Source organism: Equus quagga, chromosome 20 (genome assembly GCF_021613505.1).
Source record: "Equus quagga isolate Etosha38 chromosome 20, UCLA_HA_Equagga_1.0, whole genome shotgun sequence".
Taxonomy (NCBI): Eukaryota; Metazoa; Chordata; class Mammalia; order Perissodactyla; family Equidae; genus Equus; species Equus quagga.
The window spans coordinates 43,481,937-43,497,199 of record NC_060286.1 but is presented as its reverse complement, the minus strand read 5'-3'; the positions used below and the strand labels follow the sequence as shown (position 1 = coordinate 43,497,199).

The 15,263-nt window shown below is 38.1% G+C and overlaps 1 protein-coding gene across 6 annotated transcripts in view; it reads right to left on the bottom strand.

Annotated features, from left to right (window-relative positions):
* MARK3 (microtubule affinity regulating kinase 3) overlaps nucleotides 1–15,263 on the bottom strand; it is a 103,219-nt gene that overhangs the window by 12,159 nt on the left and 75,797 nt on the right. For 4 of the 6 annotated variants that reach the window (XM_046647344.1, XM_046647346.1, XM_046647345.1 and 1 more), the window contains exons 10-14: nucleotides 14,934–15,033; nucleotides 14,507–14,619; nucleotides 13,829–13,982; nucleotides 9,055–9,272; nucleotides 5,801–5,904 (exon numbers count right to left, since the gene is read on the bottom strand). In XM_046647344.1, coding sequence (XP_046503300.1) covers nucleotides 5,801–5,904; nucleotides 9,055–9,272; nucleotides 13,829–13,982; nucleotides 14,507–14,619; nucleotides 14,934–15,033 — 689 coding nt within the window. The remainder of the gene's footprint in view (nucleotides 1–5,800; nucleotides 5,905–9,054; nucleotides 9,273–13,828; nucleotides 13,983–14,506; nucleotides 14,620–14,933; nucleotides 15,034–15,263) is intronic. The other 2 variants (XM_046647347.1, XM_046647349.1) reach the window with 1 other exon arrangement.

Genomic DNA, 15,263 nt, shown 5'->3' with positions numbered 1-15,263 from the left:
CCTGCTGTGGCACACCACACTGTATCATGGTGACCCTTCCCTGCTTAAGCGCCCTGAAAACATGGCCCACAGTCTCATCAGCGTGTCCTCAGTGTCAGCAGAAAGTCTTCAGACAGAGCAGGTGCTCAATAAATGCTCTCCTAATTGAAAACGTAAGTTAATGAAATGAGTCACTAGAATTCTGGTAGTCCTAAAATGAGGGAGCTGGGTCTTTATAATACATTGCTCAAGAAGATCTGCTTGTCCCCGCATTTTTGTTTGGGAATTCTGCCCTGATTTGGGAGAGTGGCTCTAATATAGTCACAGAACTGGAAGCAAATGTCTCATAAAGATAAAAATAGATTCACTTTTGTGTTTTTGCCACTTAGCACCCACTCTTTTCCTGTGGCAACAATACTTGGGGGAAGCAGGTTCCTGGGCTCTAGATGTTGCTGATTCCACCCCAGACCTTCGCAGCTATCCCGCCTAATGACATGTTTAGAGCCAGACCAACACAGACCAAGGAGACAAGCCCAGGGCTTCTGTTTGAGCAGAGCTGAGTGTGGGAAGAAGTTAAGTCTGATGCTGCCGAGCCCAACCAGGGAACTACTACAGAGGAAGCAGAACTATTAGATGGACCTGACTCTATTTCTGGACTATATCGGAACTCAAGAGATAACTTTTTAAATTTAAGCTTGTTTGGACCAGCTTTCTGTCACCTGCAACACACAGAGTCCTAACTGATTCAACTATCTGAAGAAATGCCTGGTTGTTCCCAATACATACATACAGACATACATATACATATATATATACTATATTATTTTACTTTATTAACAAGTTATAGACAAATACAACTGTCTTTTGTGCTCTATTATCTGTTCAGGACAGGTCAAGGGTCAACGCACTTTAACCCCTGCCCAGCTGCTGACATTCCTCTTGCTCAAATGAGGAGCTGGAATCAATGGATGCATTAAGAAAAGGAGAGAAGAAGGGGAGGTCGGGGTGTTTGGCTTTTTCCCTGGAGAATATATGGTTCCAAAGACTCTGGAGAAGGAAAGGCTTTTAGTCAGCATACCAAGCAAGGAGACGTTCCACCTATTCCCCGCAAAGCACACTGCTCACTGGTGGGACAGTATAGGCAACATCTACAAGGTATACAAGCATGGCAAGACTGTTTGGACAGAGGCTTTGGAGCAAAAAAGTGACCCTCCTTCAAGTTGGAGACCATTCTAGAAAGGAAGTGTAAATTGATATTTTCAATACAAATTATTAATTTTTTTGACGTACTAAGCTTAAAGGCAATTAAGTGAATTATTTCTCTAGAAATTTAATCCATGTCATATCAAGAATTACACAAAGAAAGCAAGAAAAGAAATGTGTTTTTTTGATTTCTACAGGAGGCCTAGCACATGAATTAAGGAAACAGTAAACTCAGTAACTACTGAATTTCATGTTTGTACAATCAAACTCACAAAAATTTTGTTTATAATAGACAATCCCAACATCACAACTGGTCGCATATTTTGGAAGTTCATCAAGTTGTTTCTTGTGAAAGCTGGACAAAATTTTCCCTCCAGAAAAGTGTTAAAGATAATGATACTACTTCAGAGACTAGCCCACAACAAGCTAAATAAGCTGCATTACATTTTCAGTAGTTCTGGGTCCAAGGAAGAACCATTTTTAAACCTAAACTTACAGAAATAATGAGTTTCTTAAAATTCATGTTGCATGAGTTCATATTAATCTTCCTAACTGCTTGATATTTATGTCTGATCATCTTTTTTTTTTTTTTTTTAATGATTTTATTTTTCCTTTTTCTCCCCAAAGCGCCCCTGGTACATAGGTGTATATATTTTTTAAGTTGTGGGTCCTTGTAGTTGTGGCATGTGGGATGCCACCTCAGCATGGCTTGATGAGCCGTGCCATGTTTGCGCCTAGGATCCGAACTGGTGAACCCTGGGCCACTGAAGCAGAGTGCGCGAACTTAACCACTCAGTGACAGGGCCAGCCCTCTTTTTTTTTTAAAAAAACTCTTAATTCACTTATGGTTACTAAAGGACAGGTATTTTCAATTTGTTTGATATGATACCTATCCTGTATCAGAACATTCTGACATGAAATGTTTTGGTTGCTGATTCAAAACATGCTCATTGATTGGGCAAAAGCAGAATTAAAAATACACTCCAAAAGATACATGTGTTAACTATGATCAAACCTTCTCTGCTCAATCCCTGTGTCTTGATGCAGGACAAGTGGATAAATGGATAAAATAATAGAGCCACTTTATAATTTTAAAATTTTACGTATGATATCAAATACCTAAAACTTCTTTGGAAAGATTGTTGTGCTTTATTATAACAACATCACCCTGCTTCTTTGGGGTTCCTCAAATGAACACATTTTCAATAGTCTCCCACAGATATCTAAAAGCATATGAAAGAGGACAGAGTGTCTATGTTATAGGGCTTGGTTGGCAACATTACTAAGTTGAGAGATTAGGTATAGTCAGTGTAAACTAAGAATATTCTTCACAGGGCTGGCCTGGTGGCATAGTGGTTAAGTTTGGTGCACTCTACTACAGTGGCCTGTGTTCATGGGTTCAGATCCTGTGTGTGGACCTACCCACTCATCAGCCATGCTGAGGCAGTGATCCACATACAAAATAAAGGAAGACTGGCATAGATGTTAGCTCAGGGCTAATCCTCCTCAAGCCAAAAAAAAAAGAGGAAGATTTGCAACAGATGTCAGCTTAGGGTGAATCTTCCTCACCAAAAAAAAAAAAAAAAAAAGGAAAAAAAGAGAAAATTCTTCACATTCATATCAGAGCTGTTTATTATAATAATGAAAGCCAGTATTTGTTGAGCACTATGTGTCAGTGTCTGTGCTAAGTGGTTTAAGACTCATTACAAATCTACATGATTTTGACAGAATCATACAACTGAAGATATAATTACACCTTCTCCCGTGTAGTTTATACTGACTGTTAGTCAATGTTGGAACTGGGCCATTTTCAGAGACTGACATCAGAAGAAGGTCAAATAATTAAATCAGGAGGATTACAGCAGAAAGTACTCTGGATTTTAGCAGGTCTGGTTTCAAAACAGTCTTACTTAGAAAACTACTCATGTGTGCCCCTGCCAAAGAGACAATTTGCCAAAACCTACACCTCTGCCAGCCCCAGACACCAATGATTAGTTTTATTTTTCACACAGTGAAGCTGATAAAGCAGAAAGATTACAGTAGTAAGAATCAATAAATAAAATTAATTTTAAAATGAAAAAACTATTTATTAAAAATCAATTATATTGCCTGTGGCAATAAAGAGAATACACTTGCTGAGGCTTTTAAAACATCACCCCATGTTCAAAGTAGGACTTGAAGACAGCTGAAGAAGGGTTTTTAAGACATGCAGGCTTTGGTTTAAACTTTCATACAGGTTTTATTAGTCATGATCATCCTTATGTTGGAATTCTGCATAAATACTCACATATATAAGAAAAAAGTTCAACATATTCAAGGCTAAAAGTGGAAATTAATGTCCTTCTTTCAGAAGTTAACATAGATCCAGGCATCCTGTAGCTCACTAGTATTTTAGTCAAGGAATAAAATACGTATGTAGAAGAAAAAGCAACGATCTGCCTAAGAAGTCATCTGAGTATCTAATTTATGACTCAAGCATCTATTTTAAGGATGAGAAAGTTGTCACATTTGGTGCCTTAACTGAAAGTAAAAAATATGACCATTAGCTTGGCACTCAAATCTCCAGTAATTTTCCAGTTTTTCAATTCAATTGTAAGATAGAAAGAAAAAGAAAAGAGATATTACTAAAATTTTAGGCCCCAGTCTTCTGTGGTTTGCCCCTGAGGCTCTATTTGATATGAGATACGGACAACACTTTCAAAAGCAAAGCATTTAAATGACTGATGCTAACAGAGGCAAACAGGTCAGGATAAGGAGGAGTCAGCCCTCACAAGGAAGGTGTTGGCACGTAGAACACAGACAGGTAATGACTCCAAAGAAGTTAGAGAATTCTTAAAACTATTTCCAAAGAGTGAACTGAATAATTGTAGGGAAGGAAAATTAGAAGAGCATGTCATGCACACATACAGACACAAAGCGGGGGAGGTTGGTCTTAACAAACTCCTAAAGAGTCTGAATCTGTACCTCAGAGAATGTGCATTCTAAGTTCAAAAGGAATCTGACAGTGCAACAATTAGAAGAATTTGTAAAAAGAAGAAGGGTCATGAGACTACATCTTTCTAGTTCTATCGACTAAAACCCCTAACATATTAGAAACTTCTAATTAAGTCTTCTATTGACGTCTTCTATTAAATCACTCTGAACTACAAGCAATTTGATAGGTTTGAGAACGTAACTGCAACGAAAGAAAGTTTACCAGAGAATAGATTACTACTAAGGAATAAATATATCAATCACTACTTGTAAGCTATCTAGCCCAGTTGCTATACTCAAGTTATTAATAGTTTTTTATCATAAGGAAAAAGACAATGTTAAAACAATACACACAGGAATCAGAAAAGAGAACACCGGAATGTAAATATTTCAAAAAATTCACTGAAAAATCAACACTATCTTACATAACAAGCTTTTACCTTCATATCAATTCAAACTTAAGTGATCTGTGGAAAAGGGAAATGATAAAGAGTCTGGTTTTAAAGGAGGAAGGGGAAAGATGAATCTTTGCTTAGGCTGTCATAGCAATTAATGATCAAACGTGTCATGTGACTAATGAAGTCTAAAGGAAAAAGAAAACTTACAATGCAACTTCAGAAAGTAAATGTCAGAAAAAAAGAAACAATTTTCATGCTAGACATGGGAATGTGACATGATCAAACAATGTTCAAGTCAAGAGGTCAAGGGACAATGAAAGATGATGTGAATTTACTTTATGATTTCAACTCCAGAACCTTATCTGCTCACTTTGACTATATCTCACCACTATGAATTTAGTTTATATACTATTCTTTCAAAAGGAAAGAAGGAAAATCCATGTTAGCCTGGGAAATTTGTTTTATATAGAATATATTTAATTACTCTACCAATCCAACTTATCTTTTTTCTCTCCCCCCAAACTAACTCTACCCCATGGTCTCTAGATCTACTTAATTGCGATTTTCTGACTCTAACTATCTCTTATTTTGTAACCCCAAAAGTTGTTTACATATGGCTCACTCCTTACTGACATAATACTTTGTTAGCATTTTAAATCACATTTATCTTATGTATGCTTGACTCTTCACCAGATTACAATCATTCAGAAGATTGCACTCTCTATTTCTTTGGGATTCTCAACTGTATCTCTTTTAAGGTGGAGCCTATGTTACTACTTTGTCCACCTGGCCCCTCTGGCAAACTGCTGACCTGTAACTGAAGGCTCGTCCACCTTACCTCGTGCTCTACATCCTCCAGAGACCTGGCTCCCTGCTTCAGGTCCTTACCCACACCCCTTTCAGCCTTTGTTCAAGTTACTAATATGCCCAAAATAATCTCCACTTCCCTATTCACTATTCTACAAGTAAACTATAGCTTACTATCTATCTCCTCTGGGAAAGCTCCCTGGTTTAACTCAACCTTTTCAATCATCATACACAGCTAGCCAGGAGGACAAGTTCTGGACAATGAGAGAAATTTGGAATTCTAGTATCTCGTTAAAAATTTGCATTCAAATTTAACTTACCGTTGGGGAATACTTACCATCACTATTTGAATTATTATTATAAAAACTGAGAAGTAACTAACATGCCTCCATTTCTCTTGGGACAAACAAATTTTCTTGCAACCAGGAGAAATTTCATACCTGTTTTCTTTGCCATTCTGAATTACTGAATGTCTATCAGCTGTGGTTCTTTCACTGCAAACGTAAGTATTTCGCCGTGTCATTCCGCCAGATGTTGTATTACTCTATTAAAAGAAGAAGGCATTTTTGTCAAACTAAGTATAATGTAATGAGGGGAAAAAAAACCCTCATCTAAATAAACAAACAGTTTTCAGATAAACCTACACTAAAATATCAACAGTACTGGCCAAAAGATCAGAAAAGGGGGTGGAGGCAGCAGTCTCTGCCCTCTCTCTTGGCAGAAAGAACGAAAAATGGTTGTGGCAGAGGAATTCTGAAAAGCTGGCTGTAATAATCCATAAAGTGATAACTCATGGATTTACTGATGAACACAAAGTAGGAAGATAGAGAGATCCACATTTTTAAAAGCTAATACTTTTTTTTTTTTGAAGGAAAATTAGCCCTGAGCTAACATCTGCTGCCAATCCTCCTCTTTTTGCTGAGGAAGACTGGCCCTGAGCTAACATCCATGCCCATCTTCCTCTACTTTATATGTGGGACGCCTACCACAGCATGGCTTTGCCAAGCGGTGCCATGTCCGCACCTGGGATTCGAACCGGTAAACCCCAGGCCGCCAAAGTGGAACATGTGAACTTAACTGCTGCACCACAGGACCAGCCCTAAAAGCTAATACTTTCAAAATAAAAAATTATAAAGGATTATAAATATAAGGTAAATACACAAATAAAGTAAAAAGTAATAAAAATAAAGATATAAATATAAAACAATAAAACTATTAGGAAGAAATATAGGGGTAAATCTGCAAGACCTTGGATTTGACAAGAGATTCATAGATATGACACACCCAAAAGTATGAGTACCAAGAGGAAAAAAACAGTTAAATTGGACTTTATCAAAATTAGAAACTTTTGGGCATCAAATGACATTATTAAGAATGTGAAAAGAGAACCTACAAAATAGGAGAAAATATTTGCAAATCATCTATTTGGTAAAGGTTTAATATCCAGAATACATAAAGAACTCTTATAACTCAACCAAAAAATGACAAACAGCCCAATTTAAAAATGGGCAAAGGATCTGAATAGACATTTCTCCAAAGAAGGCATACAAATGGCCAACAAGCACATGGAAATATGCTGACCACCACTGGTCATTAAAGAAATGCAAATCAAAATCACAATGAAGTGCTATATCACACCCACTAGGACAGTTGTAATAAAAAAGCAGAAAATAACAAGTGGTTGACAAGGATGTGGAATACAAGAACTCTCATATCTGGTAGGAATGTAAAATGGTGCAGTTGCTGTGGAAAACAGTATGGCAGTGCCTTAAGAAGTTAACCATAGAATTACCATATGACCCAGCAATTTCATTCCTAGATATATATCCAAGAGAAATGAAAACATAAGCCCACATAGAAATTTGTACACAAATGTTTATAGCAACATTACACATAATAACCAAAAGGCAGAAACAACTTAAATGTCCATCAATAGACACATAAACTATGGCAGACAAAAAGGCATGAAACACTGATACATACTACAACTCAGATGAACCTTGAAAATATTATGCTGAGTCAAAGAAGTCAGTCACAAAAGGCTGCATATTGTATGAGTCCATTTATATGAAATATCCAGAATAGGCAAATCCAACAAGAGAGAAAGCAGATTAGTAGTTGCCAGGTGATGGGAGAAGAGGGACTGGAGAGTGATTACTTAATGGGTACAGGGTGGTGTTCTGGGGTGTTGAAAAAGTTTTGGAACCAGAGAGAGGTGGTGGTTGCACAACACTGGGAAGGTACTAGATGCCACTGAACAGTATGCTTCAAAATGGTTAACCATATGTCACGTGAATTTCACATCAAGCTTTAAAAAGTTAATACTTTCAAAATTAAAAAGCAAGGAACAAGTCACAACTAAGGAATTTTATCAGATAAGAACAATTTTAAGCACAGCATGAGCAGACCATGTACAGGTAAACCCTGAAGACTAACAGGAGAAAATTATAGTAATCTTTCTTTTTTCCTTCATAAATAATCAAATATGGGTGACTGATAATGCTCAGGATATACTTTCAAAAGATCAGTGTGCAGATGAGTAGGGCGATAGGGATGAAAGTTATGAAGGCACAGAACAGAGAAGGCAGGAAGGTCCTCACCTTCCTCTGGTAACTGTCAACAAATGTTGGAGGCTGAATTTAAATTGCAGGGCTATGGTATGACAATCCAATTTGATGGCAATAGGAAGCCAAAATAAAAACCCTTTCACACAGGGTTTACTCTGATAAAGCACAAGGTCAGAGGATGGAGCAGACAAAACTCTTTGGGCTCCTTTATGAAACCCTATCCCCAGAATGGCACAAATGCAAAACTCCCACAGGGAGCAGCAGAACTTCCACATGGGTGGCTCACTCTAGGGTTTTTCTGGAGCGGAGGGAGGGCTGTGTCATTGTTAACTTTGTAGGGAAAAACGTGGTTACAGAATATCTTTAAGATTGCTCGTTCTCTGCAATTTCTTTCTAAAATTACTTTAGGAGTGCTAAGAATAATAATTACTATGTTAGGTCAGACAAAATACATTTCGATTCATGGAAAAGTTTCTGAAACTCAATAGACTCAATTTAATTTAACAAGTACTACCTACTTAACTAGGAAGATTTTGTTAAGGGTAGGGATCAAGAGATGGATTCAGGTTAGCACTGTAATTTTAGGCAGTTACCTAACTTTTCTTCACCTTAAAATTTAGCTAATACATGGAAAAGCACTTGGCACGATCCCTGGCACATCCTAAGGATTCAGTCAACGTTTTTTATCGTTAGAGCCCTTTGAAGATACAATGCAAACACCACATCCCTGGCTCACAGGCAGGCAGACCTCCCAGTGCCCTGTACAGATTCCATCAGGCTTCTGTCTGCAGTCGCCTGTCTGCACTGTCATCATTTGGTTTTATTTATTTCCTCTGTTAGACTATGAGGTCTTTGCATCTCTCAGTGCCTGACACAACCTAAAGCTCGGTAGATGTTTGTAGAATAACTAGGAACAGCCCTTGACATAAAGGATCTGACCACTCCTCTAGTAGGATAGGGCTCAACAAGAAATCCCTTCAAGGCAGCAAGTGATCTCTACAGGTTGAGATTGGGCATGGTGGCCTAGTGGGGAGGGCATTCCAGGCAGACGAGAACACTGGCGCAAAATGTCTGTATCATTTCAACCCTACAATCCTAGAAAAGCTCTACAGTGCAACAATACTTACACTAGGGACAGTGGAGCTTTTCTTGCGTTCAGGAATATCTGCCTTATTGGGATTACTGGCATTTCCAAGCATGGGACTGGCTGGAGCAATTCCCTTTCCTCCAACAGCACTACTGCTTGATTTCCGGGAGGGAATTCCATCTTCTTTGAGGTCACTATCCGCAGTGCTGGTCTGACTCCTTTTCGGATACGCCACAACTGAAGGAATAGCTGGTCCAGCTAAAATAAAGAGTTCGCTTTTTAAAAGTGAGAATACAGTTTCACATTTTATTCTGTGGAAATAAATATATTTTGTAAGATGACCTAAGATTGCTATTCATCTAAGAAAATATAAGACAGTAAAATCCTCTAAGATGTTTCCCATTCATGTACAATGTTTTCCCTATGCAATGAATTCAATTTTGCAATTCCACTTATTACTTCTTAACTTTCTAAAGTTTTTATTATTATTATTAATAAGCTTGTACAGCTGTCCTTTGGAAACACCTTCAGGGACAGGTGTCCATTGGAAACATCTTCGGGGGTGTTACTGTACAGATAACTCATCAAACGAACTTGCACACACATCATGCAGAATGAACTGCTTCACCTGGTACATCTGAGTGAATCACATCCTTTTTTTGTACAAGAGATGCCTTCACCTTTTGGGACAGAACAGTACAGATTTATGGGCCTTTCTTTTGAAGTTTTATCTTGTATCTTTTTTTTTTAAAAAAGATTTTATTTTTTCCTTTTTCTCCCCAAAGCCCCCCAGTACATAGTTGTATATTCTTCGTTGTGGGTCCCTCTAGTTGTGGCACGTGGGACGCTGCCTCAGCGTGGTCTGATAGGCAGTGCCATGTCCATGCCCAGGATTCCAACCAACGAAACACTGGGCCGCCTGCAGCGGAGCGCGCGAACTTACCCCTCAGCCATGGGGCCAGCCCCAATCTTGGATCTTTTTTAAAGCACTCATAATCTTCTAGATAAACAGGAATTTGAGTAGACAGGGAAAGGTGATAAAAGTAGAGAGAGGAAAGCATGTTCCCCATGCAAGTGACAGAGAGGAAGTGGGCAGAGGTTTCCAGTCACACCACAAGAGGGGTGTACTTAGGGACATCTTGGGTGAACAATTAACTGATGTGCTGGAATAAACCATCTCGAGACTCCGATAGTAGCACAGGAGATTCAGACTTTAAAGGACTTTGGAAATAAAGAAGATAGCTAGTATATTCATTATATACGATGTCCAGTGGTAATCTTAAGGAACAGCACCAAATGCTCATCACTTAGTCTACAGTAGAAGAGACTTGACATTTTAGGTCTAAAAGAGGGTAGGGTGGGGTGCAGAAAAGCTACTTCTCAGACAAAAATCTAAATGGCAAAACTATTTGGAACAGAGTTAAAAGTAAATAAGGGTTTGATTTTATTTATGAGAGGACAAGAATTAAGCTCTTAAGTTTGGCAATTTTAACATATAAACCAAAGAACCAAGTATAGAATGATGTTACCCTTAATGCTTATTTTTCTTCTTAATATCATGAGATGTCTAATGACATTCTGAACTTTTAGTGTTATTATTGATTTACTGTGAAACTTTTATTTCTATTTAGAAAATACAAAATCCTTTAAGATTTGAGATTCTGAATGGAAACTGACATGGACACAATCCACTGACCTTATTCATTCAGATTTCTCCAGTTTTACCTGAATCATTTGCGCCTCTGTGTATTTAGTTCTACACACTTTAATCACATGTGCAGATTCATGTGACCACCACCAGTCAAGACACAGAACAGTTCTATCTCAAGGACCTTGTGGGTTACCCTTTCACAGCCACAGCCACCTCGTTTCCACCCCAACCCCTTTCCCTAAAACCTGGCAACCACTAATCTGCTCTCCATCTCTGTAATTCTGTCATTTCAAGAATGTTATATGGGGGCCGGCCTGGTGGCGTGGTGGTTAAGTTCACGCGCTCTGCTTCGGTGGCCTGGGGTTTGCAGGTTTGGATCCCGGGCGTGGACCTAGCACTGCTCACCAAGCCACAGTGTGGCGGCATCCCACATAAAACAGAAGATTGGCATGGATGTTGGCTCAGCGACAATCTTCCTCAAGGAAAAAGAGGAAGACTGGCAACAGATGTTAGCTCAGGGCCAATATTCCTCAAAAAAAAAAAAAAAGAAGAAGAAGAAGAATGTGATATGAATGGAATCAACTTTACGTAGCCTTTTGAGATTTTTTTTTTCCTCCACTCAGCATAATTCCCTTGAGATTCCTCCCAAATTGTTGCATGTATCAATAGTTTGTTTCTTTTTAGCGTGAGTAGCATTCCATGGTGTGGATGTACCAGATGGAAATGTGATTTTTCTGTACTAGTCATATTTGTCAAATCTTTTTTCTCAGGGCTTTTAGTGTTTGGGGCCATAGTTAGAAAGACCTTCACTAGTCCAAGTTAAAAGCAAAATATCTCATGTTTTCTTTTAATATTTCTGCAGCTTTATTTTTTTATATTTATATCTTCATTCCAAACGGAATCTCCCCTTGTATAAGATGAGAGAAATGCATGCAAATTTACTTTTTTTCTGATAACTACCAGCCAGCCCCAGTACCATTTACTGATTAATAAACTAGTGATTCTTTACCTTTTATATATATAAGACAAAGAACTCTTTGAAAATCTGATGAAACCACCCCTCCTAGAAAAACATGTACACACATACAGGGGGTTCACACATGAGACCCAAATTAAGAAACAGATAAAAATTAAGTTGTGATTTTACAGAAGCAGACATATAGAAATCACTGGCATCTAGAGGTAGGGAACAAGGAGAGACATGAGAGGAGGTGGGAGGACAAGCTACAAGCTGATCAGCTTATAGGCTCGTCTGCCTTCACTTGGCATCAAGCAGAAATGCTTTACTAGACACTGTATTTAGAACCTATCTCATTTATAGCACTTAAAACAAAAGCGCCAGAGGTATAATCAGATCTTTCCTTTGTTGACCACTATCTTCATCCGCATAAAGAAGAAAAGAGAATGAGGAATTGGGTGAGTGATTTTCTGTATACATGGATTTCTGGAAAAATGCTTTTATGAACTGCTTTTTAATATTAGAGGCTCCAAGGAAGGATGACTATTATTATAAAAAGACTACTCCAAGAGGTAATGGACGGGTTAGTGGACAGAGCCACAGGAGAGACCACGAGGCCCGGGTTCTGTCCCAGGTGTTCCCACTTCTATGTAACCTTGGGAGACTTCGTGAGCTCTCTTATCCTTAATGATAAAACGGGGGTTTGGTGAGGGTATGACATCATGTCTAAAGCCCTTTTTAGCTCTAAAATTTTCTGAGCTGGCGAAAAAGGCATTACCAATCCAGATGGAATCTTCGTGCTTAAGGAAGAATTAACTTATTAAGATAGTCACTAGAGATAGGAGAAAACTCTATTACCAGTTTTTTTTCTAGGATTTAGGAACAATTCCCATTAAACTAGATAGTTTAGAGCAATATGTAGGCACTTTGCTAATTGCCCTGCAGTCCACAAGGCACTGAAAACCCCTCCTTGTTAGCAACTAACACGAACACAAAAGAGACAGAGACCCAGATCAATACTTGGTTTACAAATGCCATGAGCACAAATTCTGGCGTCAGAACAGATTCTGAGCTCTGTTATAGCAGACAGGTAGACAGTTTACTGATAATATCAGTACAATGTGCTTCAGCTCAAACCACATAGAGAAGTGGCATCAGCAGCAAGAGAAATGGAAAGCGAGAAAAGTGTCATCATTTTTGGTACAAAACCAAAGGTGTCCACACCTGGAATGCTCGGTGCAGTTCTAAGTGCCAAATCTCAAGATGAAAGAATGGAGGTGGACAATGTCCAGAGAAGGGAAATAACCTGAACAAGAGATAAATGGGTGTTCCATGTAAGGATATATTTTTAAAACTTAAGACCAGGTCAACGTAGATTTGGTTTCTGAATCCTAGAATACTAGAATTAAAGGAAATACCTGCAACGTTAACATTCATAGTTATGGGCAAATAAACATATAAATGCTAGAGTCTCTGGATTCCCACACATGGGGCTGGCTGGGAAGGTAGAACAACTGTCAAGTTTGGTAAGCATACCTTTAAGGCTCTAAGTCTCATAAAAGATTCACCTCTATGGTGAAAATTTTAACAGTGACGGTGTTTAGACAGTCCAACAGCTAGAGTGTGGCTTAAAATGACACCGGTAAAAATTTAAACAAATTAAGGCAAAAGTGGGGTACTACACCTTCTCCAGTGCTGTGTTGTCCAACATGGTAGCCACTGGCAACATGTGGCTATACAAATTTAATTTTAAGTTAAACACAAGTGAAAATCATTTCCTCAGTTCAAGTGCTCCATATCCACATGTGGCTAGTGGCTATTCTATTGGACAGTATAGATATAAAACATTTTCATCACCACAGAAAGTTATACTAGACCGTGCTGCTCTAGAAAGTAGATCTGATGCAGAGATGGGGAAGAGAGTGAACAGAGAACTAAAGACTGAAGCAGGGGTCCCAGACAGGAGAATGGTAAGGTTTCCCCCCAGCAAGGCCTTACCCAGCAGAAGCCCAGGGAATGAGATCAGAGCCTTGAGATAATCATGCTAGTACCTGTAGGGCTGCTATGAAAGAAATGCCAAGAAGGGAAGTCAAGGTAATCCCTGGCTTCCATAGGCCCTAAGCAAAAGTTTGCTTCCCAATGTTAGGAGGCTTTTTAAGTAAGGGGAGACTCTAAGAGAACACCCTGGAATGGTCTGAAACTTACCATGGTCACTGTACCGCCTCTGCTTCTGGCTTGAAGAAACACTTCTCTGTACTTTGTGGTGAGGAGACTGGCCAGTACTGTTGTTGAGGTCACTGCTTGGCCTAACCTTAGCAAGTGAAAGATTGCTGCTAGAACTGGAATCACTAGCATCCAGCTAAGAGAAAATGAGAAAAACAGGGCAAACCACAACACGAACCCAAATAGTTTATTAGGAAACTAAACTTCTCATAACATACAAACCGCTCATAAACAGCTCATTTAGAGAGCAGAATCAAGATGTACAAAAAAAACAACCCTAAACTCAGGCAAAAGTATTTTTCTGACCACTGGAAAAACTCACAAAAGGATAGCTATTTATGATCTTCTTTCTAGGCTTTTTCACATAACTTAAAAGGCTCTATCTACTTCATCTGATACCTGACAACATTTCTAAACTATTAACAACTATAGGTTAACTTATGAAGGCAAAGTTTGTGACAATATCCACCATTAAGGTTATTATCTTAGAGTTAAAATAGCGGCTCATAATGGTCATAGGAGTTAAATTTGTTATTTGCAGGTAAATTAAAAAATAATATACCAAAATATACATATTAAAAAAATTAGAACTAAGAAAAGAATTTACATAAACTGATAATTTACATAAAGGATATTTTAGCTTTTTCTGATTATTCTTACCTCTGACGACTTTCTCCCCAACAACAAATATGTAGCTGTGATTTCATCATATTTCATTTTACTAAGAGATTCTTGAATTTCTTCTTGTGAATATCCCATTCCCACCATAATATCTAAAAGAGAAGGGCATAATATAGCTTATGTGTTTTGTTTTGGTAAGAAATCACTGTGTTATACGGTAAAATAATTTCCTTTATCTGACCCAAAAGATTATACATTTTCTAACATAAATGTGTGGTTGGCTTATTTCTGAGTTACTGACTGCTATTACAGGAAACTGTAGGTAAGTTCCTAAATATGACAAACAGATAAGCTGATTCATATAACATGTGCAACTTCCCATTATTCCCATTTTAGGCATATGCATAAGTGAAAACAGAAACATGTTACTTGTACACACAAGAGCATGCAGGCACAGAGTAATTACCTATTCTTTTCTGGTCTGAGATGTCTAGTTCTGGTTCAACAAATGGTTTAAGTTCATCTTCCTCATGCCCTGCATTGATCCACCTGTCCTTCATGATTTGCTGAAAGGTGAACTGTTCATTAGCAGCATAAAATAAAACATTCTGATAATCACAATACTTAGGAAAATGTATTTTCAACGTTTCATTGATTATAATTCAAAGGTAACTTAAAAAAATGTTTTTAATGTCTCAGTTCCTGCTTAGAAAGCCCCAGGATAGTATTCAATATGTCATACAAATCAAGCAAAGTTCTAAAAATAGTTTACAGATTCTTCAAAGTTGTTATTTAC